At 44.8% G+C, this 21,400-nt stretch overlaps 5 protein-coding genes across 5 annotated transcripts; 1 reads left to right on the top strand and 4 right to left on the bottom strand.

The window, feature by feature from the left end:
• Window positions 1-258: 258 nt before the first annotated feature.
• DFJ58DRAFT_749640 (cytochrome P450) lies at window positions 259-2,223 on the bottom strand (the record flags this gene model as incomplete). The annotated part of the gene is made up of 12 exons (XM_041387675.1): window positions 2,136-2,223; window positions 1,943-2,072; window positions 1,702-1,890; window positions 1,484-1,635; window positions 1,319-1,431; window positions 1,159-1,264; window positions 851-1,102; window positions 743-799; window positions 665-689; window positions 502-624; window positions 440-453; window positions 259-383 (listed from the first exon to the last, which is right to left on the bottom strand). Coding segments are annotated over exons 1-12 (1,344 nt in total), but the record flags the coding sequence as incomplete, so codon positions are not given.
• Window positions 2,224-3,452: 1,229 nt separating this feature from the next.
• On the bottom strand, window positions 3,453-5,170 carry DFJ58DRAFT_817207 (transcription initiation factor TFIID component TAF4 family-domain-containing protein). Its single transcript, XM_041391783.1, has 4 exons — window positions 4,967-5,170; window positions 4,860-4,905; window positions 4,582-4,801; window positions 3,453-4,532 (listed from the first exon to the last, which is right to left on the bottom strand). The coding sequence occupies exons 1-4, from the start codon at window positions 5,052-5,054 to the stop codon at window positions 3,612-3,614; spliced, it is 1,275 nt and encodes a 424-aa protein (XP_041237346.1). The 5' UTR covers window positions 5,055-5,170; the 3' UTR covers window positions 3,453-3,611.
• A 283-nt stretch (window positions 5,171-5,453) lies between these two features.
• On the bottom strand, window positions 5,454-6,374 carry DFJ58DRAFT_734644 (uncharacterized protein; the record flags this gene model as incomplete). Its single annotated transcript, XM_041386521.1, has 1 exon — window positions 5,454-6,374. One exon carries the CDS (start codon window positions 6,372-6,374, stop codon window positions 5,454-5,456), a length of 921 nt encoding a protein of 306 aa, XP_041237345.1.
• A 597-nt stretch (window positions 6,375-6,971) lies between these two features.
• DFJ58DRAFT_609558 (uncharacterized protein) lies at window positions 6,972-7,514 on the top strand (the record flags this gene model as incomplete). The annotated part of the gene is made up of 1 exon (XM_041380859.1): window positions 6,972-7,514. A coding segment is annotated over one exon (543 nt), but the record flags the coding sequence as incomplete, so codon positions are not given.
• Window positions 7,515-9,324: 1,810 nt separating this feature from the next.
• Window positions 9,325-10,481, bottom strand: DFJ58DRAFT_718979 (uncharacterized protein; the record flags this gene model as incomplete). Its single annotated transcript, XM_041384551.1, has 3 exons — window positions 9,325-9,485; window positions 9,650-10,381; window positions 10,406-10,481. 3 exons carry the CDS (start codon window positions 10,479-10,481, stop codon window positions 9,325-9,327), a joined length of 969 nt encoding a protein of 322 aa, XP_041237343.1.
• Between the last annotated feature and the right edge of the window lie 10,919 nt (window positions 10,482-21,400).

The raw sequence follows: 21,400 nt of genomic DNA, 5'->3' as shown, positions 1-21,400 counted from the left end.
GAAAGAGTCAATGTTTCGAAAGAAATTCTCTTATTCATCAGAGACCTTGCCATCCAGTGCACTCTGCGCCGTTGTACAATCGTGTGCTATGATTACATGACAGACCACCACAAGTACAAACGAAGCCTACTTTGAATTCGTCATCACTCGAAGATGTCCTTCTCTCGGTGTGTTCACGAGCAGTGAAATGGTTCAGGGTGACTCCGACAGAGTCAGTCGCAGGTTCTTGAATACATACCAGGTCACTTACATCGCCGTGCCGGTGCTGAACTCCGGCATCACCTCAATCCTGTCTCCGTTTGAGTCTTTGGCATGATCGATGCGCAAGACGGCAAGTATGGCAGCAGCTGCAGTCCACATACTGTTCTCTGCAAACCAACGACCTGTCAAGGGCATTTGTCATTCTCAACACTATCAGATGAATCACGAATTACCCTACCAGGACAAATACGCCTTGCAGCAAGGGTCAGTGAATAATAATAGCAAGTGTGGAATATTCAGCTGCCATGACCAAAGGCAAAATGGTTGACGAAAGGGTCCTTCAGCTTCCCGTCAACTGTTAGATGGCGACTAGGATCGAAGCGTGATGCATCGGGAAACATGTCTTCTTCTCGAGACAGTGCCCTGAGCCATGCTCAGGCCCACGCACTACACTGTGACATACCACTGATTAACCATTACTATCACACCTGATCGAACTACAGATGAGTCAATTGCAACCTCGACCCACACAACTTCGAACCTTTGGGTATAAAGTACTCCCCGTAAACATCATTGCTTGATGTTGCATGTGGAATTCCTGTACAAGGGGTTCAACTATTCAGAGTTAGTTATATTAGTGCGGACCGACCTAGGGGGATGACAGGACACCATCTCAAGACCTCGCGGAGAATGGCATCAAGGTAGGGCAGTGACGCTCTATCGTCAAAGCACGGCATTTCATCATGCCTCACAACTTGATCAATTTCTGCACGAGCCCGGGCTTGGACGTCAGGATAGAGCACCATAGCCAGAAGGAATGTCTGCAATGCAGATGCAGTTTGCGGGACATCAAAGTGATAATCAGGACTGCCTAAGCAGCGACTCACAGTGTCTATGCCAGCTAATATGCCGATTCGCGTCGATGGATGAATTCTGTCCTGGTAAATAATCTCTCACCTATGTATCCCATCAACGCAACAGCCTTCATCGTGTCTTCGTCAGCGTCATCGTGAGCTTGACTGAGAAAGTCAGCGACTAATGAGTGTGAAGCAGTACCATTTGCCTTCACGCAAGCAGATCAGGTGAAATTTCCATCCACAATTCTGCGCAAACGTACCATCTGTGCCTTCACAATGTTAAAGGGCTCGTTCAAAAGCTGTTGACATAATTCTCTACAGCGTCCCATCAGGGCAAATGCTCCACCGAAACACCAAAACGGTAACTTTTCGACTACAAATTCATGCTAAATGTTCAAAATTATGTCGTCGACAGGGGCACTTACGGAAAGGAAAGGCTACGAACATGGCAGCCCTCTCGGGAGAAGTGATATGTTTGCCAATATCAATGAGTTCACGCGCTCGGGTAAGAAGTGGGTCTTCATGTCCGTGAGCAAGGTGTCCGTATGTCACGGCCATGATTAGGGATGCCGTGTATCTGTCACAAAGATTGATTGTCAACTGGACCACACATCACAACGATACTACTGGATTAGGTGCGAACGTTTCAGTCTGTTTCTGTAGGTCACTAGTAGCATCCAAGAGATTGACGACTAAATCGTTTGCGTGGCGAAAGTACATGTTGTGGTAAGAGACCGAGACTTCTGCCCTGAGGACTTGATGGAAGATCTTGCGATGTCGCCGTAAAGTCTCGCCATATGGAAGGAGTACAGTATTGAAAGCCAGTCCAGCTCTGCATTGTCAGTGGATGAAGAACAAATTGAATGAAAACCAGCAATGCATACAATTCGTTGGTGCAAATAACGGGGCGAGTAGAGAAATTCGCAGAACGCCTGTCCAGCAACTCCCGCGCGATGGTTTCGGAGTTTATGATAATCAAGCCGATCCCAAGTATGCGGGAGTGAATGATTTTTCCTATAGTCAGGTATGAAATTGAATCCAAGAGCTTGGCAAAGAAGCCATTGGTCTGCTACCAACCATATGTCTTTCCCCACGCAGTATATGTGAGCCAAGGTCGTTTGATATCCAATTGCATCACATTACCCAAAAATGGTAACGGACGAGGGCCAGGTGGCAGGGTACAGGGTGGGCACGTCTACGAGTCAAACCCGAAGCGACAACCAGGGTAATAATGCATGATATCACTAAAGCGAGAATATGAGTGAAGGGCATGGGGAGGGATTAAGACAGCCCCTTATAAGACGAGGGAAGATAGTCGTTCCTTCTGATAGATAGTTGAGCCCAAAACATGTTAGAAGTTCGCCTTATAAACATTCAAGGGTAATTTGAAATTCCGGGGTGTCACCTGATATACCCCACCCGGGCAGTTAGGGTTAGTTAGTTAGACCTCAAGGCAAGTGAGTTGATTGCGAGCTTCTTTGAGTCGTACGAGAATCGAACTGCGCCAACCAAATCGACACTTTCAAATGGACCTGCCACGAGTTTGCAGGTATGGAACTTCCATATCTGCACTGTCACGGTGTCGTCCATTGACCTGCTCGCTAGAAGCATGCCATCCGCAGAGATATCGATGCAGATGATCATTTCTGTATTGGTTTGAAATCGTTTCACGAACCCAGGCTCAACTTCGCAAGCTTTGATCTCCACGCGCCTCCAATTGCCATCTCCGCCAGCAGAGATAACCCATTGACCATCTCTTGATACCACCACCGCATGTACTGCGTGACTACCAATGTCCCGCGCTTCTTCAATCTCCTTAATCTTCATGACCCTTCAAGGTCATAACTGGCGTCAAAATCCTATTTGTCACTGCAGCCGGGCGGTGCTTCGATGAGGAAGCCATGGCTTGCGTCTTCACACCGGGAACAACAGGGATGTGTGGAGCGGCAACGTGTGCTATAAGCCTGATGTTAATAGTGATACTCAGGAAAGATGGGTCCAATTCGCTCGAGAGCGCTTTCCTGTTGAAGTCGACCGTCAGTTGAGCCGCACCGGAAGTGATTTTGACGTTACCCACAAGGCCAACAGGAAGAAGAGAGCGGAGAACTCACCTGATGAATATGTGTTTCTTTTTACATTGTCCCACAATGTAGTACACACGTCCACTGCAAGGCAGTGACTGCTATGTTATTCATCAAACCATGTGCTCCTCTGTTCACAGCCGTGGCAGAAGTCTCCAACTGTGTTCGGGGGCATCCATCAATATTCAGAATATTCAAGAGCCAGGTGGTGTATGTGCCGGTGCACTGGGATGAAGCAGCAAACTGTAAACAGTGTTATCGTATACGTAAACGTAGAGCCCATTGGAGTCTTGACGCCAAGCTCTCAGTGTACCTAAGGTACCGTGGCAATCCGCATTCGATTTCGTCAGCGCCGTCTTATTACTACAATGCTTGAGGTGACAATGAAGTCAAGTACAAATACGAAACTGCTCAGAGAAAACAAACGACCAGCAATATGGGCAATCTAAACAACACAAGCAAGTACAGATGGCTATGACCATCCACGAGCGGATCCACGACCTCCTCCATGACCCCTTTCCTTCTCGATGGCGAACATTGCATCACGCATTGTGATTAACATCCGATCATCGTCCTCTCCCGTTTGTGGCGATGTCGGACTGCCTTTCTTTCTCCCCATGTACGGTCGCGCCCATGAAGTTGCTGGAGCTGTTGACACTGCAGGAGCTGTGGTAGTCGCAGGGGTCGTGGTAGTGGCTGTACTTGGTGTAGTAGTAGAAGATGCTGCAGGCTTCGGTTTGGCAGCGGCTGCAGGGGCGTTTGCAGCATTCATCCACGAGTACTTCCCACCAAGTCCAGCAGCCTGACTTGCGACAGCGTTCGACATCTTTTTGCGCACATCTTCAGACATATTCCTCGCCGTTACACCAGGTCCCTCTTTTTTCTTCTTTTTCTTCGCACCTCCCTCCTCGTCTCCGTCTACGGCCATGGCATTGCCGCCTGAAGCCTGCGCGGCGAGGTTAGCAGCATGTGCAGCGGCCAGATCAGCGCGTTCTTTGCGTTCCCTTCGAACTTTCATCTCTTCCTCTCGCTCAATCTTTTCCAATGCAGCTAGTTGCTTAGCGACATCGCTCTGCACGACTATGCTCCACATCGGCGTGCCGTCATCGTACGGACATGCCGGGCGGTCAAACTGGCTGTCCGTGCGATGGTCCGCTGCAGCAACCATCGCAGTAACGAGGTCTTGTAGGCGGGCACGGAGAGCGATCGCCAAGTAATTCACTGAGTCTTCAGGGATTTTAGTCACCTTGTGTTCCGTGCCAATGGTACGCATGTTGGCACCTAGGAAGCGTGTGTCGAAGGAAGGAGTAACTGGTTGTTTACGTGATCTGTCTTCGAAGGTTCGATATGACTGATGCGAGTCATGGGACCTCTGCAGGCTTTCCTCCTCCGCCTGCGGAATAGTCACTACCGAAATCAAGACCTTGCCAGTACCAACGCACCCGAAGATCAACACCAGCGCTGCCAAGAGCATCATTCAACGTTGCTACATCGGATGTATCCATCCCACTATTCGCATTTGCGGGCTGGGTAGTTGCTGTTACAGGAGCTGTTGTTGAGGCCTGCGGCCTCTGTACTTGGGGTTGGTGTGGGACATATGAATAATGCGAATACGCGGCTTGAGGATAGTGGTGAGTGTACTGGTAGGAATATGGAGTTGTTCTGGATAAGATGTATATATTGAGTATCCGAACGGAGAGGAACAAAGAGACAGCTTGACGTGGCGTGTTGAGATTGCTGTTGAAGTGCAGGATCAATTGGTATATCTAGATTATATAAATTCAATATTAACCACTGCAGGGACATTTCAAGGACAGTGCCACATACGTGTTGTACCCCATTGTGTAGTATACGGCGTTTGAGCGTGAGTTTGCGTGGGCGTTGGGGTCTTTGGAGCCTCGCTTTCAGTCTTCATGGCCTGCCTTCTGACACAGAATTGACGTGAAACTCTGCAAGATGTATAAAGGGAAAGCTTGTTCGATAAGTGTCATAAATGTAAACGGCACGGCGGGAAGGCATGCAGGATGTGTTGTGTTATTTGGCTTTGTTGAAATTGAAAGCTTTTGCCAAATAAGCGCATAACACTGATCACTCAGTACTAGGGGTCGGCGTTGCCGACTTGTGACCGTGCGGAGTGAATTCCAATTTATTTCTGACGCCACATGATATAAATACAATATGATACGTCGACCTCTCAGCCATCAAACCATCTGTCAGTCTCAGCCATCAAACCAACAGTCAGTCTCAGCCATCAAACCATCAGTCAGTCTTAGCAAGGCGCGCTCTTTTTGACTGCCAGTGAGTCTGATTCCTTTTAGTCAATCTCTGATACCACTTTAGATGTCCCGGCTTCGGCATTAAGGTGCGTTCTTTTTGCTTCCGGCTGTTCCGTATCTTCGTCTTCCATGCGACGTTTGTAGTTGGACGGTACCCGGATTGGCCCCAGTTTGAGAACCGTTACCCTCTGTGGGGTAGCTTGGAAGCTGTCGATATCCTTAATTCGCCAGTGCTGAATGTGGAATTGTACTTCAACCATAGCGCCGTTGAGTATCTCATTGGCGTGTATAGGTTGTACGAGGTGATCTTCGTGGTAGAGAGGAAGATGGTGCACTTCGAACTTGTATTTCAGTGCGTCAAATTCTTTCACCAGTTCATCTGGGATTGGCCAGTCTCTGGTTTCTTCGTCCATCTTAGGCGCATTCAACGCATTTTGTCCGTGTGGTGAGTCCGGTACGATTTCATCCTGTAGAGTGTTCTGAGCTTCCTTATCAGTGGCATATTCAATACGCACACGAGTCATGAAGACATTACTAGCGAAATGCATCATTTTTCCCGTTACATCTTCGACAATCATGTTTTTGTGTTCTTTGGTCTTACCAACTTGGTTTTGCAAGGTCTCCAGGTTATTGATTGCAGCCGTGAAATCTGCACCTAGTTCTGGATTAACAGGGCGACAAATGTGGAACTGGAATTTTGTTTTCTCAAGAGGACTCATCCCTCCACTGAAGTGATTGCCTGCGGGACCGCATCTAAGATGATACGTGGAAGTGCGACCCACTATAGTAGCGAGAAACGGTTCTTCGTCCTCGTTTACCACCTCAAGGCCAGTCAAAGTATGTTGCCATGCAGTGGATGCGATAAAGTTAGGAGATAGCTGCTTATATTTGAATGCTTGACGGCTGCTTATATTTGAATGCTTGATGTGATAGGAGTGAGCATCAAAACGTTGTGCCATGGTGGTTACAGTTTGACGCGGACTTAGTCAGATGACGCATTTGCGAATGTATTTGTCATTGCCTAATGATTATGCTTGTTTACCTTGAACGCTATGTCTTCTACACTCGATGCAATGGAAATGGTGCAATTTTTGACGAAGAAGGATATCATTACTGAGGCTGGGTCGTTGTTAACCAGTCTGGAGAAGCGATCCCGAGCGAATCTTATTGCAGCTATCTCCCGCTCGCAAGAATTACAGTTAGCGGTCAGAGATGCTTACCATCGTAAGCAAGACATTCAGCAGGAGGAAAAAGAACGCCAATTAAAACACGCACGTTTTGATCATTCATCGTCTTCTGGAGAATTAGAGGTGGATGCTGATTTTATGAAGAATCCCCCCGACGATATCAAATGTCACGCCCTTTCTGGTTTTATCGACTGCACAGGTAACTTTGCGACAAAGTTTGCTGTATGCATATGTTGTGCAAGGGAGCTGGCAGTCGAAGAGGTGCAGAAAGTTTTTATTGATGAATTGCCTAACCGTTACCTTCTGACTCCCATCGTCCGGCATACTGCTCAAGTGTTGGTAAACGGTTTGCTGTTGCACACAACGTCAATCTCTGAAGAAGACGGTCGGCAGCATGGACCCATTTGTCGTCCATGTTTGGAAGATCTCCAGATTAGCAACATCCCTGTTCATTCATTGGTCAATGGCCTTTGGGTGGGAGCGATACCCGATGTTCTTTCCATTCTTAATCTTCCCGAGCGACTTCTCATTGCTCTGTATTTTCCTGCTGTTTATGTTCTCAAGTTGTATCCGCAACGAAAAGGAGCTAAGCAGTGGGATTCTACGTCTCTGAATAGTGGTGTTCGGGGGAATGTTTCGACTTATCAGTTGAATACACCTGACATTGCTAGGATGATTGAGGGCGATTTAATGCCACACAAACCTGTTATACTCGCTGCCATGGTTGCGGTCACCATCATTGGTCCTAGTAAACTCCCAGTGAAGTCGCTGCCATCATTTTTGTCCGTTAGTCGACTTCGCATCAAGGCTGCGTTGTCATTTTTGAAACGCGAGAACCATCTATATCAGAATATCGTGATCTCGGATGACCATCTATCGCTTTTGCCGGAGGAAGGTATCCCTGAGGATCTACTCTCAGTTGTCAAGTACTCAGATGAACAATATCTCGTGGAACAAGAGCGAGCAGGAGACGTTGTAGGAGACGATGACGATAATGGTTAGTCGTTCTTTTGCAGTTTATTCGTATGAATGAAAGATTCTAGATTTACATTCTACGTTTGAGACGTTGGACTCTAGCAACGTCATGAGAGAAGAAGATGTAGACGTTAGTGGAGACATTGGTTAGTCTTTAAGGTATCAACAATAGTTGTCTGACTTCTTTCAAGATCCTAGTGTTGTTCCGATGTCTTAATAACCGAGGGTCTTATATGAAAACGTGTAAGAATGTAATGACACCACAATTACACTGGATAAGACTTCTTGCCAGTCCTCGATTAACACGGTCTACGACTTTTCTTCTTTCGTGGTAGATAACGTGTGAGTTCTTGGGAGGCTCGCTAAACCAATCAGTCAGATTAACTTAGCCGGAGCTTTATTATCTCTGATTGAAACTATGGGATTGTCTAGGATATACCGTCTAGACACTTGAACTGGTTTCCTGAATATACGGTTAACTGTTGAGAAGCTGGTCTCAAATGTGACTACGTGGACCAAAGCTCGTGTTGGTCAATATACAAATACCTGGTGAGAACGCTGGTCTCACAAATAACAACAAATGACAAATAGAAAACAATGACAAATAACAACAATGACCAAAGCTCGTGTTGGTCAGTATACAAATACCTGGTGAGAACGCTGGTCTCACAAATAACAACGGTGACCAAAGCTCGTGTTGGTCAGTAAACACTACGTGGTGAGAACACTGGTCTCACAAAACTGGGTTTCTATCGCGAGAAACTTACGTAATCTCAAGGGAAACACTTTCCCTGCACTTGTCTGGACAGTTCTTACAAAGGAAATGGGCTTTGTAAGCAGCAATTTGTTCAGACTGAAGCTTCTTAGGTGAGAGTTCAATTTGCTCAAGTGGGAGTTCTTGAATGCAACAAGTGGGAGATCTATTTTTTGGGGGAGAATGGGCTCTCCTTATATACATTTTGTGTGGGAATATTATGTAAGTAAAAAGGTGATGTAATGACTTCAGAATGTGAGAAGAATATTCCAAAAACTGGAGCAGAATGTTCTAGCAGGTGCAAAAGAACATTCCAGAATATTCATGGTGGGATAATGACATCATTCTGAGTCACTATGAGTCACTATGAGTCATTATGAGTCATTGGAATGTTCTAGCAAATTCCATGGAACATGACATCATTATGACATCACTATGATATCATATCTTTCAACCAAAATACCTGCAGGAGTGTAGGTGAAGTCCTATGACATCATTATGACATCATACCCTGTAGGTACAATTTTATGAAGCATCTGATTAGTCAGAGCATCCTAATAGAAAAGCAAAGTAAAGAAACACTAGAGAAAACAACTCAGAAATAATGGAACAAATAATAGTACACAATACGCGGGCTTTTTAGATAGGTTTTTGTTAGGCTTTGAACTTTTCTCTATGGGTTTCTCTAGCCAAAGTGAATAAGCCAAATGAAAGGCAATACATTAACCTTCATTTTGCTTCTCATATCAACTAGGTCATTATGTGATTCCCATCTCACATATGACTTTTCTTCAAAACATGGTGGATTCATGAATTGCTGAGGGAAAACTGAAACTATTGGACCAAGGTTTGATACCAAGGTATGGGTTGACTAGTCTGAGGACTAAGCTAACAGACTTTGTCTTTTAGGGGGGATACCTAGTAGTCATGTCCATGCATGATTCCCAAATCATGCAGGACAACGCTTGCATAACAAACAACCACCGCTAACCTTCAGACATCCAGGTCCACATTTATGGACCTGAACAGCATGAACCAATCGACCTTCCACGTCGTGATGAGAGGTTGAAAAGGTGGGGTGAACGGGGATCGAGAGGCCGAGAGTACGAAACTGCTTTGTCTCGAGGTGCCGTAGCCAAAATTTCCTCTGTTACCTGATCATGATGAGCACAAATATTGGATGCGATGTACGCCGAAACGCGTGATCGAAAGTCGGGTGATCGCAATAACTCCTTCATTCTTAAAGCAGTTGGAGCACCACGTAACCAGATTAGCGTATGCAGGTGCAATGTTCCTCGGCCTTGAGCTTCAACCGTACCAATATACCCTTCCAGCGTTCCAAAAATCCCCTTGCGCCGAACAATTTGGGACCCTCTAGCTGCCCGCTTATGAATTGTAATACCCATCAACTCCTCAAAAATGGCTCGAACTACGAAATGAAAGAACTTAGCGGCAGCGTAAGGGTCATCTGCAACAATCTTCGCATGCTGGGCGGAGTCAGGCCCTGCAGTACGATCGAATAGATCCAGATCAATCTCCTCTCCAGCGAATACTTGGACGATAGGATCGTGTGTGTCGGTAGGATTAATTGTGATCCACAAAGAGGGTGGGTTTCGAAGAACGGTCATACCCCAGATATAAGCATGAATACTAATCTTGGATTCGTCCGTGCCCACCACATTGACTCGAACTGCAGTGAGATGTTTTTTCAAGGCACGGATCACCGGGTTGGAGATAGCTTCTTTTTTTGCTTCCTGGCGACCGGCCAATGCAAGGTCATCGGCAGTTAAATGAGTGAAAGACGCTTTGTTGTCCAGAAAAGCCTTTTTCTGAACTTGCAGAACCGTGGATCGACAAACCTGATGTTTCTGGATAACACCGAAAACTTGAAACATAAAGTGGAAGTCTTTTCGAAAGCGCTTGTCACCGTATTGCATAGCCCACTTAGCGTGAGCTTCATAAGAGACAGGACGTGGTCGAGAGACTTCGAATCCTCCTAGCCCATAAGGAAACAAGCAAGGAAAAGCGCCTAAGAGGTGGTTTGGATCATCTGGAGTACCAGCATAAAGCACACCAGTCGTATCACGGCGCGCATATTCATTAACAAATCCAGATCCATGTTGAACAAGATATGACTCTGTAGCAGACATATTTGCTAATGCATTAGCAAGCACATCCTGGTTCAAGAGCAGCGTAGCTTCAGCATCAATGACGCCATGAGCCTGGATCGGTGTCCTGCATGATTTGGGAATCATGCATGGACATGACTACTAGGTATCCCCCCTAAAAGACAAAGTCTGTTAGCTTAGTCCTCAGACTAGTCAACCCATACCTTGGTATCAAACCTTGGTCCAATAGTTTCAGTTTTCCCTCAGCGATTCATGAATCCACCATGTTTTGAAGAAAAGTCATATGTGAGATGGGAATCACATAATGACCTAGTTGATATGAGAAGCAAAATGAAGGTTAATGTATTGCCTTTCATTTGGCTTATTCACTTTGGCTAGAGAAACCCATAGAGAAAAGTTCAAAGCCTAACAAAAACCTATCTAAAAAGCCCGCGTATTGTGTACTATTATTTGTTCCATTATTTCTGAGTTGTTTTCTCTAGTGTTTCTTTACTTTAGCTTTTCTATTAGGATGCTCTGACTAATCAGATGCTTCATAAAATTGTACCTACAGGGTATGATGTCATAATGATGTCATAGGACTTCACCTACACTCCTGCAGGTATTTTGGTTGAAAGATATGATATCATAGTGATGTCATAATGATGTCATGTTCCATGGAATTTGCTAGAACATTCCAATGACTCATAATGACTCATAGTGACTCATAGTGACTCAGAATGATGTCATTATCCCACCATGAATATTCTGGAATGTTCTTTTGCACCTGCTAGAACATTCTGCTCCAGTTTTTGGAATATTCTTCTCACATTCTGAAGTCATTACATCACCTTTTTACTTACATAATATTCCCACACAAAATGTATATAAGGAGAGCCCATTCTCCCCCAAAAAATAGATCTCCCACTTGTTGCATTCAAGAACTCCCACTTGAGCAAATTGAACTCTCACCTAAGAAGCTTCAGTCTGAACAAATTGCTGCTTACAAAGCCCATTTCCTTTGTAAGAACTGTCCAGGCAAGTGCAGGGAAAGTGTTTCCCTTGAGATTACGTAAGTTTCTCGCGATAGAAACCCAGTTTTGTGAGACCAGTGTTCTCACCACGTAGTGTTTACTGACCAACACGAGCTTTGGTCACCGTTGTTATTTGTGAGACCAGCGTTCTCACCAGGTATTTGTATACTGACCAACACGAGCTTTGGTCATTGTTGTTATTTGTCATTGTTTTCTATTTGTCATTTGTTGTTATTTGTGAGACCAGCGTTCTCACCAGGTATTTGTATATTGACCAACACGAGCTTTGGTCCACGTAGTCACATTTGAGACCAGCTTCTCAACAGTTAACCGTATATTCAGGAAACCAGTTCAAGTGTCTAGACGGTATATCCTAGACAATCCCATAGTTTCAATCAGAGATAATAAAGCTCCGGCTAAGTTAATCTGACTGATTGGTTTAGCGAGCCTCCCAAGAACTCACACGTTATCTACCACGAAAGAAGAAAAGTCGTAGACCGTGTTAATCGAGGACTGGCAAGAAGTCTTATCCAGTGTAATTGTGGTGTCATTACATTCTTACACGTTTTCATATAAGACCCTCGGTTATTAAGACATCACTGGAGCCCAACCGCGAGGGAGGCTTCTTCTTGATTTCTTATTGAAACTACTCGTATTCAGAGTACTATCCAAACGTAACCATTCAGAATCCAACACACCAGGTAACCAAATTGTCCACGACAATTTCCCCAGCATCTATCTTAACCACACAGTTAACTATGTCACCATCAACACTGCCTATGATGACACACTCTATTCTTACTATGCCTATCCCCGGGAGTAAGGCAGCTCCCAAGAAGTTTAAAGGAGACTTTACAGAAGTCAAAAAGTTTGTCAAGCATTATGAAAAGTTATGTGACTATAACCAAGTCACCACTGACAAGGACAGATGTGAAACTATTACCCAGTATACTTCACGTCATGTCACCGAGTTCATTGAAGGACTGGACTCATATGAGAAAGCCGATTGGAATGCTCTCAAGGCAGACATTCTAAAGTATTATGACGCTGATTTGGACACAAAGCGTTATAAAAGAAAGGATTTACTCTCCTATGTTAAGGCTATGAGGGGACAACGTATTCCCACTCTAGCAGCATGGAAGAAGTATGTACGAGGATTTATTAGGATTGCAGGTTGGCTTCAAACTGCAAAGAAGATTTCAGCAGATGAGTATGCAGGTTATTTTTGGAAAGGAATTTATAAGAATTTGCGTGCTAAGATTGAAAGTAGACTTATGGCTAAGGAACCTGACAAGGATTTATCCAAGGCATTTGGCGTGGATAAAGTTATCTCAGCTGCAGAGAAGCTACTTCACAGGGACCGTTTCGATTCAGATCTGCTTATCTCCGAGGAAGAGACTGATCTCTCATCTTCGGACTCTGAGGACTCTGACTCTACTGAATCATCCTTGACTTCAAGCGAGGAGTCATCTGATTCAGATGATGAGGCAGAGATTAAACCTCGCAAATCTACTAAGAAAGGTTCGAAGAAGCGACATGTTGCTAAAGAAACTCCTAGACATAAGGACAGACATTCTGGCACAACAACTCCTATGGAAACCTCCAAGAAAGCCAAGGCTAACAAGGAAGCTATAAGTACGGAACCACGTGATGAGATTGAGGATCTGATCAAGCAGCTCAATATCATGTCACTTGAGGATCCTCAGTATGCTCTTTTGTATTATCGTGTTACTAAGTTAGACCCAAGAGTCATGCAGATTATTTCTCCACCCCCTCCCAGAGCTGGTGCAGGAATGTCTCCTGACTTACAAGGTTCTAAATTGAATGCTACTCCCAGTAATGGTGGTGGAAGAGGATATGGTCAAAGGAGACCTCAACCCCAACCTGGTTCCAGATTTTACCAACCACAAGGAACACCATTTCAGAATAGGATTTGTTTTGGATGTGGAGAGATAGGACATACTCTCCCCATTTGCCCTCACCTTGCCAAGCTAGAAGCTGAAGGAAGGATCAAGAGGAATGAAAAGAGACAAATTCAACACCCTAATGGGAATGCAGTCAGACGTATGCCGGAGGAAACAGTCATTGAAGCACTTAATAGGGAAGCAGCTCCCATGTCACACTTTGTTGCTATTAGACCCGATGAGGTCAATCGGGAGTCTTTGACTAGCAATGTGATAAGGAGCAGGAGGACTAGAGTTGATGATATCTCTAGTGACGAGGAAGAAGATGAAGAAAGTGATAGCGACAATGATGCATTTATGATCCCTGCATATGGCGATGAAAGTGACGAAGAAGACTATTATGTATATCCAGCAGAAAGAACCATAAAGACCGCTGCCAAAGCTAGACGAGAACGCTTTGACGGAGTCTTTCCCCCTACCAAGAAAAATGTACGTGATCAGGAGACTGGATCAAAGGGAAAGGAAAATGTGATAGGGAATAAACCTATGACTGCCCCGCGATCAAAGCCAGCTCCTGCATCAAAGAAGGAACCCATTATCAAAGAAAGACCCGGACCACTAACAAGGAGTGAAAGGGCTAATATTGATAAGCAGAAAGCTCGTATTAATCCAGATTATGATGAAAATAATGATGACATAATCATGGAAGATGTGCCACTTCCTAAGCCAAGTTTGGCTAAGGAAGACAAAAAGAAAGCAGACCCTGGTGAAAAGGAAAACACGAGTCCTAATCAAAAGATTACACATCGTCGTATCTCCGATTTAGCAGTGCGTGCTAAACCTGAAAAAGTTTTGGAGTCAGTCCTTAGGACTCCAATCTCTTTAGAAGTTGGTGAAATTCTTGGATCATCCCGTGAGTTGTCAGGAATTTTAGCCAATGCTATAAAGCCAAAGCCAGTTGTTATAGAAAAAGCCCAAGCTCACTCGATTTGGAGCAAGACCCGTGGCTTATTGATCAGGATGACAATGTATTGTGATGGAGAACCCATCAATGCTATAATTGATACTGGAAGTCAGCTCAATATAGTGAGCCGACAAGTTTGGAAAGCTCAGATTAACCGCCCCATTGACGTAGGAAGAAGCATCTCTATGAACGATGCTAATGGAGGCGAAGGAAAATTACAAGGCTTAGTTGAGAATGTTCCACTTACTTGTGGAGCAGTCCAAACCAAAGCAAATCTTTATGTAGGTGACCATGTACCCTTCAATTTGCTATTAGGAAGACCGTGGCAACGCGGGAACTATGTTAGCATTGATGAAAGACAAGATGGAACATGGCTCGTATTTAAAGACCCGCATAATCTTCACATTACACATGAATTGCTATGTACCCCTGATGGTATTAATCCCGAGTGGGTATTTGAACCATCAACTTGGTATGGTTCAAGACTCCCTAGCAGTTACCTAATTTTTGGAGATGAAATGGCCATTGATAATGAGCCAGAATTAAATGATACAGACTTATCTTTACTTAGCATGGCTGAATTAATGGGAAATTCCCTAAATAATGAGAATTTTGCATTTTTGGCCGATGTTTTGGGATTACATAATCAAAGTTCTACCAACAACCAGAAAGTTCGAGAAAAATATGACATCACCCATGATGTCAATGTACTAGGCCCTCAATTTGATTTTATACCTACTCCCTATGGTATAAATAACCCCAGAAACCGGGGCACAAAAGATAACCCCCCACCTTTGCTCTCAGAATTGTTGCTGCCGCCTGTTGCGCCCAATTTGGAAATCCACGTGACCGGCATGCAAAACGTTGCCGAATCCCTAACTGCCGTTTTGGGCTCCGCCGGAAGTTACCGGCTGAGTCCAAAATCTCAAAACAACGATTTGTTGACTCTGCAACTTCGTCCTAATACAGCCTCTCCCACCTCTAAGTTCTTCTTGCCGTCTCCTTGTTTCTCTCCCGTTCCGCCGGCGAATGCCGAGGCTGGATGGGAGGGATGTGCACTTACTGGCGACTCCCTCAAGCCCACATATCCGGATGACGCCGGAGTTGGAGGAAGTGGCGCCACTGTTGGAGATGGAGTGAGTATGTTGGGAGAAGGTGTGTTGTATGACCCCTCCCTCTTTGAACAGCAACTAACGCGTGTTTTGCGCGATGCCTTAGAGCACAACACCTCCCTCCATCATATCCTGGACCCTGCCTCTATTGTGTCGCCTATCCCTAGTGTCTTGCCAGTGGCGCGTGAGGTACTGTGTACTCCCGCCACTCCTACATCTACTCCCGCCTTGGGACCTGACCCTCTCTTCTCTCCCCAATCCGCAGCCTCTTCTTATGGTGCCGGCAGTGACCTTGAGCCGTCTGCTCAGGTCCTGACGGCAATCAACGTCTTGCAGTCACCTTGCCTGCAGGTCCCAAGTGCTTTCAGTGTTCTTCCAGCGCCGTCTCCTTTTGCCCAGGCCTTGAGGACTAACCATGTACTTCCAACGCCGTCTCCCTCTACACAGGCCTTGATGACCAACCATGTTCTCCCAACGCCGTCTCCACCTGCTCAGGTTCTGACAGCCAATAGCGTCTCTCTAACCTCGCCGTCTGCTCAAGGCCTGATGGGCAACAATGTTTTTGCAACCTCGCCGTCTCCTCAGCTCTTAGCGGCTACTAATGTCTTAGCCGGCTCTCCAATCATCTACTCTACTCCTACCACACATGATAGCGCCTCTCACTCTATTCCTTGCCCCAACCCTGTTGCTATATCTTCTCTACCTACTCCTTTACCCAGTGCTGAAGACTGGCGCTCTATTTCTCCTTCACCCTCTATGCCACTAGACTCTATCCTCCCTCAACCTTACACTGAGTCTTATGTGCGTTCGTCAGCCGGTTCACCCAGTGACGAGCTGTGGGTTGACGCTCGTCGTGTTATACATGTTACATCCGTTTCAAACGGACCCTACTATTTGCCGTCAATCGAACGAGTCCGTTTCCTTGAGTCTCCTACTACCGTGCCTTCCTGCAAGAGTCCTGAGTCTACTGTGCATGACCCTGATAGTCCGCCGCCCCCATATGCGCCTAGTCATGCGGACGAGTTCGTCCGCATGACAACTGTCCTGCCGGTGCCGGATGGTCATCAGTACCTCCTGGACTACTTTGCTTCTGACCTACCTGCCATATGTGACGAGCATCCTCGCGTGCTCGACGACGTCGCCGATGAATATGTGTCTTACTGTGAATGTCAAGATAACCTTTGCGCTACTGATTGGGATGCCGAGTTTTTTACAGTTAAACGTTCCGTCGAGAATGTCACTGAGCCCTTCCCATCTCCTGGACCTAGGTCCGAGCGCGATTGGGATGATCGTGCTCGGGACCTTCTCGACCATCGAGCTCATAGCCGCGCGCTGATTGCTAAGCTCGAGGACAGTCTTTCGCCTCGCATGTTGCACGAGGGACTTCGACGTCCGAGCGTTCTCGCATGTGACCCCAACCAGCGCATTGGTACCCATGTACCCCCGACGTACTACCACGCTGATCATCCCCCCATTAATCCATTTTTCACACTCGACGAGACTGATTATTTAAATTCTATTACAGCAGTAGCCGAATTCCACGGGGAGCATGTCCTTGCATCCTCGATCGAAGCGGCCCTGCTCCTGCCTTATCCTGACCCCGACATTGTACACTCGCTTGTCGAAGAGCATGTGCTCGACGAGCAAGACGAGTTCAAAGTTATCAAATATGCTCGAGCGCGGGACCGTGCGCTCGAAATTCGACGAGTCCGTCTATATATAGTTGCTTATCGTCCTTTTCGTTCTTCGACTATTTCTAATGCGTCGCAGCTTCGTATTTGCGCGTGTTTCGACGACGACGAGATCGACGATGACTCCGACAGCAACAACGATGAACAGGGACCCTCGGAGTCCCATATCTTCTTCTTACCTTAATCTCGAGGTAAATGACTCTCGTATCCTCGACGATAGCGTGCTGACGTCATCGTTCAGGGATCGAAAGCCCATTTCTGGCCCGATTGATTTTATTATTTTGTATTTATATTTTCGGTTTGATTTTATTTGTTTCTCGAGTTTTTTACCGTTTAAAACTCACAAAAAAATTGGCTTATGTTTTTCCAAGTGTATTTATAGCTCCGAGCTTCAGGTTTTTTGTTTCGAGCTTCGAGTCTCGTGTTTCAAATCTTGCCTTGTGTCCATTCAATTTTTTATTTGTTTCCCCGTGTATTTGTGCCTTGTTTGTATTTGTATTCCGCGTTTTTGTATTTTTTGTTTCGAGTTTGTTTATGTTTCAACTATTGGCCTTTGCCTTTGTGTATTTGTATCCCAAAAGTTCAGGGTTCGAGAACCCAGAACACCCATTTCCTTGTCTCTACCTATGTCAAGTATGGTAGCATGTGTTAGCATAGTTCATAATGCAACATGTGATTATCCTTATGTTGAGCCTAAGTTTTTAAGGCAATCAAGTGATAGTATATTTTGTCTAGCAATGTTCAGTGACAATATCACTGAAAGTTCTAGTGATGTACCTAAGCTTGTGTATCCTGAAGACTTAGAGAATGATGATCAAACAATTGAAGAATATTGTTTGAAGTGCGGTACCCAAGAAGAACGTCAAACATGCCTCGAGGAGCTGTTTGATGATATATCTGTTGATTCTGATTGGGAAAATCCAAGTTCAGACCTGGAAATAGATGATGATTTCCTGGACTTTGATGAAGATGATTTATATTTAAATTATGAACCATCCACCCTTTCAGACCCATCTTATAACCCAATCCTTACAATGTATAAACGAGTTGACAAGAAAGTTAAGCCCGTTTCCGGTACTTTCCCTCAAGATGCTCGAGTCTTGAGGCAGTTTCCCCATGATCCTTTGAAGACTATGATTCCCTTGACACCACATCCACCTGAGTTCATACCTAATGGTAGATTGACCATTGAGCGTATGAAGAGTCTTAATATTAACTCGGCTGCTTTTCTTTGGCCCGAGGAGGTCAAACTGTTTCAACATATAATGCACTTAAACCAAGATGCACTAGCATTTGAAGAGACTGACCGAGGAACTCTCAAGGAATCATATTTCACCCCCTATATTATCCCAACCATCCCTCATGTTCCATGGGAATACAAAAATATTCCTATTCCACCCGGTATTAGAGAAAAGGTGATTGATTTGTTACGAACCAAGATTAATGCAGGAGTATACGAGCCAAGTCAATCAGCCTATCGTTCACGCTGGTTTTGTGTATTAAAAAAGAATGGCAAACTCCGACTTGTTCATGACCTTCAACCACTTAACAAAATTTCTATTCGAGATGCAGGCCTAATCCCGATTGTAGATGACTTTGTAGAGTCATTTGCTGGCCGTCAATGTTATACTGTTTTTGATTTGTTCTGGGGATTTGATGCTAGGAAAATGCACCCAGACAGCAGAGATTTAACAGCTTTCCTTACACCCTTAGGATTGCTAAGGTTAACTGCATTACCTATGGGATACACCAATGCTCCTGCGGAATTTCAGAAGTGCACTAGTTTTGTATTGCAAGATGAAATTCCTCATGTAGCCAATGTTTTTATTGATGACTTACCGGTCAAAGGACCTAAGTCTACTTATCCTGACGAAGAAGGAGATCCCGAGGTGTTAGAAGAAAACCCTGGGATCAGAAGATTTATCTGGGAACATGCTATTGACGTGCATAGAATAATGCACCGCATAAAAGATGTGGGAGCAACATTTTCTGCTACCAAAATACAGCTATGTTTGCCTGATGTCCTAATAGTAGGACAAAGATGTACACCAGAAGGAAGATTACCTGACACAGAAAAGGTGTCAAAGATCCTCAATTGGCCTATTCCTACCACAGTCAAAGAAGCAAGAGGCTTCATGGGCCTTTGTGGAACAGTTCGTATTTGGATTTTAGGTTTCTCAGAACTAGCAAAATCTATTACCCGACTATGGAAGAAAGATGAACCCTTTGTTTGGGGTGATGAACAAGATGAAGCATTTGAAAAGTTGAAAGAGAGAATATGTTCTGCCCCAGCAATGAGAAGTATAGATTATACTTCAGCCAACCCCGTGATTTTGTCAGTGGATTCTAGTTTTGTGGCTGTAGGAATTATATTGTCCCAATTGGATGATGAAGGAAGAAGAAGACCAGCCAGGTATGGATCTCTACCCATGGGAGATACAGAGTCAAGGTACTCCCAACCAAAACTAGAACTCTATGGACTTTTCCGTGCCCTTAGGCATTTCAGGCTTCACATTATTGGAGTACAGACTCTAATTGTGGAAGTTGATGCAAAATACATCAAGGGAATGCTTAACGAACCTGATTTGCAACCTAATGCAACCATTAACCGTTGGATTCAAGGAATACTCCTATTCGATTTCACCCTTGTTCATGTTCCTGCCACACGTTTTAAAGGTCCTGATGCATTATCTAGGAGACCTTTAGCAGAAAATGAAGAAATAGAACCTGATGAAGACTCCTGGCTAGATGATATAGCTCTCTTTGCAGGAATCTCTCAGGAAGACTACCGACCGCGTTCACTATCCATTCCTATGTATTCCTATGAACCCACTTGTCTACCATCCGTCTTAGCCTCAACAACTAGTCAAGAGAAGACCCTAAGAGAAATATATAAATTTCTCACCACCTTGGAACCACCTAATTTTGAAAAGACTGCCCAGCGTAAGAAATTTGTTACCCGGGCCACTCAGTACTTTGTCCGTGGTGACCAGATGTTTAAAAGATTAGTTGGACGACCCCCTCTACTTGTAGTATTTGATGCTGACAAGAGAGCTGCAATTCTTCATAAAGCTCATGAAGAACTAGGACACAAAGGTGTTCAAGCAACTTTTGAGACCATTCGTTACCGTTTTTATTGGCCTCATTTGTACACGGACGTTAAACATCATGTACAGTCTTGTCATGATTGTCAAGTAAGAAGTGTAAAGAAAATGCACATCCCCATTACTGTTTCTACCCCTGCGACTATATTTGTCAAGATCTATGTGGATATTATGAAGATGCCTTCAGCTGCAGGCCACAAAAATCTTGTACTCGCTAGGGACGATTTATCCCGCTATGTTGAAGGAAGAGCATTACGAAACCCATCTGCTAAAGCTATGGCAAAGTTTTTCTGGGAAGATTTGTATTGCAGATATGGAGCCATTGGTCAAGTAGTGACTGACAATGGACCCGAAGTTAGAGGAGCATTTGAACAACTCCTCATGCGTGTTGATATTCCCCATGTCCAGATTTCCCCTTACAATTCCCAAGCTAATGGAGTTGTTGAAAGAGGGCATTTCAATATCAGAGAAGCTATAGTAAAAAGTTGTGGAAAGAATATTGCAAAATGGCCTGAGAAAGTAAGGCAGGCATTGTTTGCAGAAAACATAACCACCAGTCGTGTGACTGGATGGTCCCCCTTCTATTTGTTACATGGAGTTCATCCCGTTCTACCATTTGACCTAACAGAAGCAACCTTCATGGTAGAAGGATTCCATGCTAATATGAATCCAGCAGATTTCTTATCCCTACGTATCCGCCAGATTGAAAGGCGGCAGGAAGACTTAGACCGTGCTGCAAAGACCTTGAAAAAGGCCCGGTTCAAGTCTAAAGCTCAATTTGAACACAAGTTTCGTCTACGAATGCATCGCGAAGCTTTCCAAAAAGGAGACTTAGTCCTTGTACGCAATACAAGGATTGAGAAAGAACTCAATCGCAAAACCAAACCCCGTTATCTAGGCCCTTTTGTTGTAGAAAGACAAACCAAGGGTGGATCTTATGTCTTAAGAGAAATGAATGGTGTCTTATCTAAACGTGGTGTAGCTGCATTTAGACTCGTACCATATATCTCTAGAGATTTATCATTATTACCATCACTAGCAGATCCCCTTGAAGAGGAAGATGATGACATATGCCTGTCAAGTGCCAATGTATCAACAGAAGATGAGTCAGTCATAGAAAGTGATTGACTTATTTCAACCCATCCCACCCAC

This window comes from Suillus subalutaceus (genome assembly GCF_016647625.1).
Source record: "Suillus subalutaceus strain FC151 chromosome Unknown DFJ58scaffold_183, whole genome shotgun sequence".
Classification (NCBI taxonomy): domain Eukaryota; kingdom Fungi; phylum Basidiomycota; class Agaricomycetes; order Boletales; family Suillaceae; genus Suillus; species Suillus subalutaceus.
Note: the sequence above shows the minus strand (reverse complement) of the source record. Positions and strands in the feature narration are given on the sequence as shown.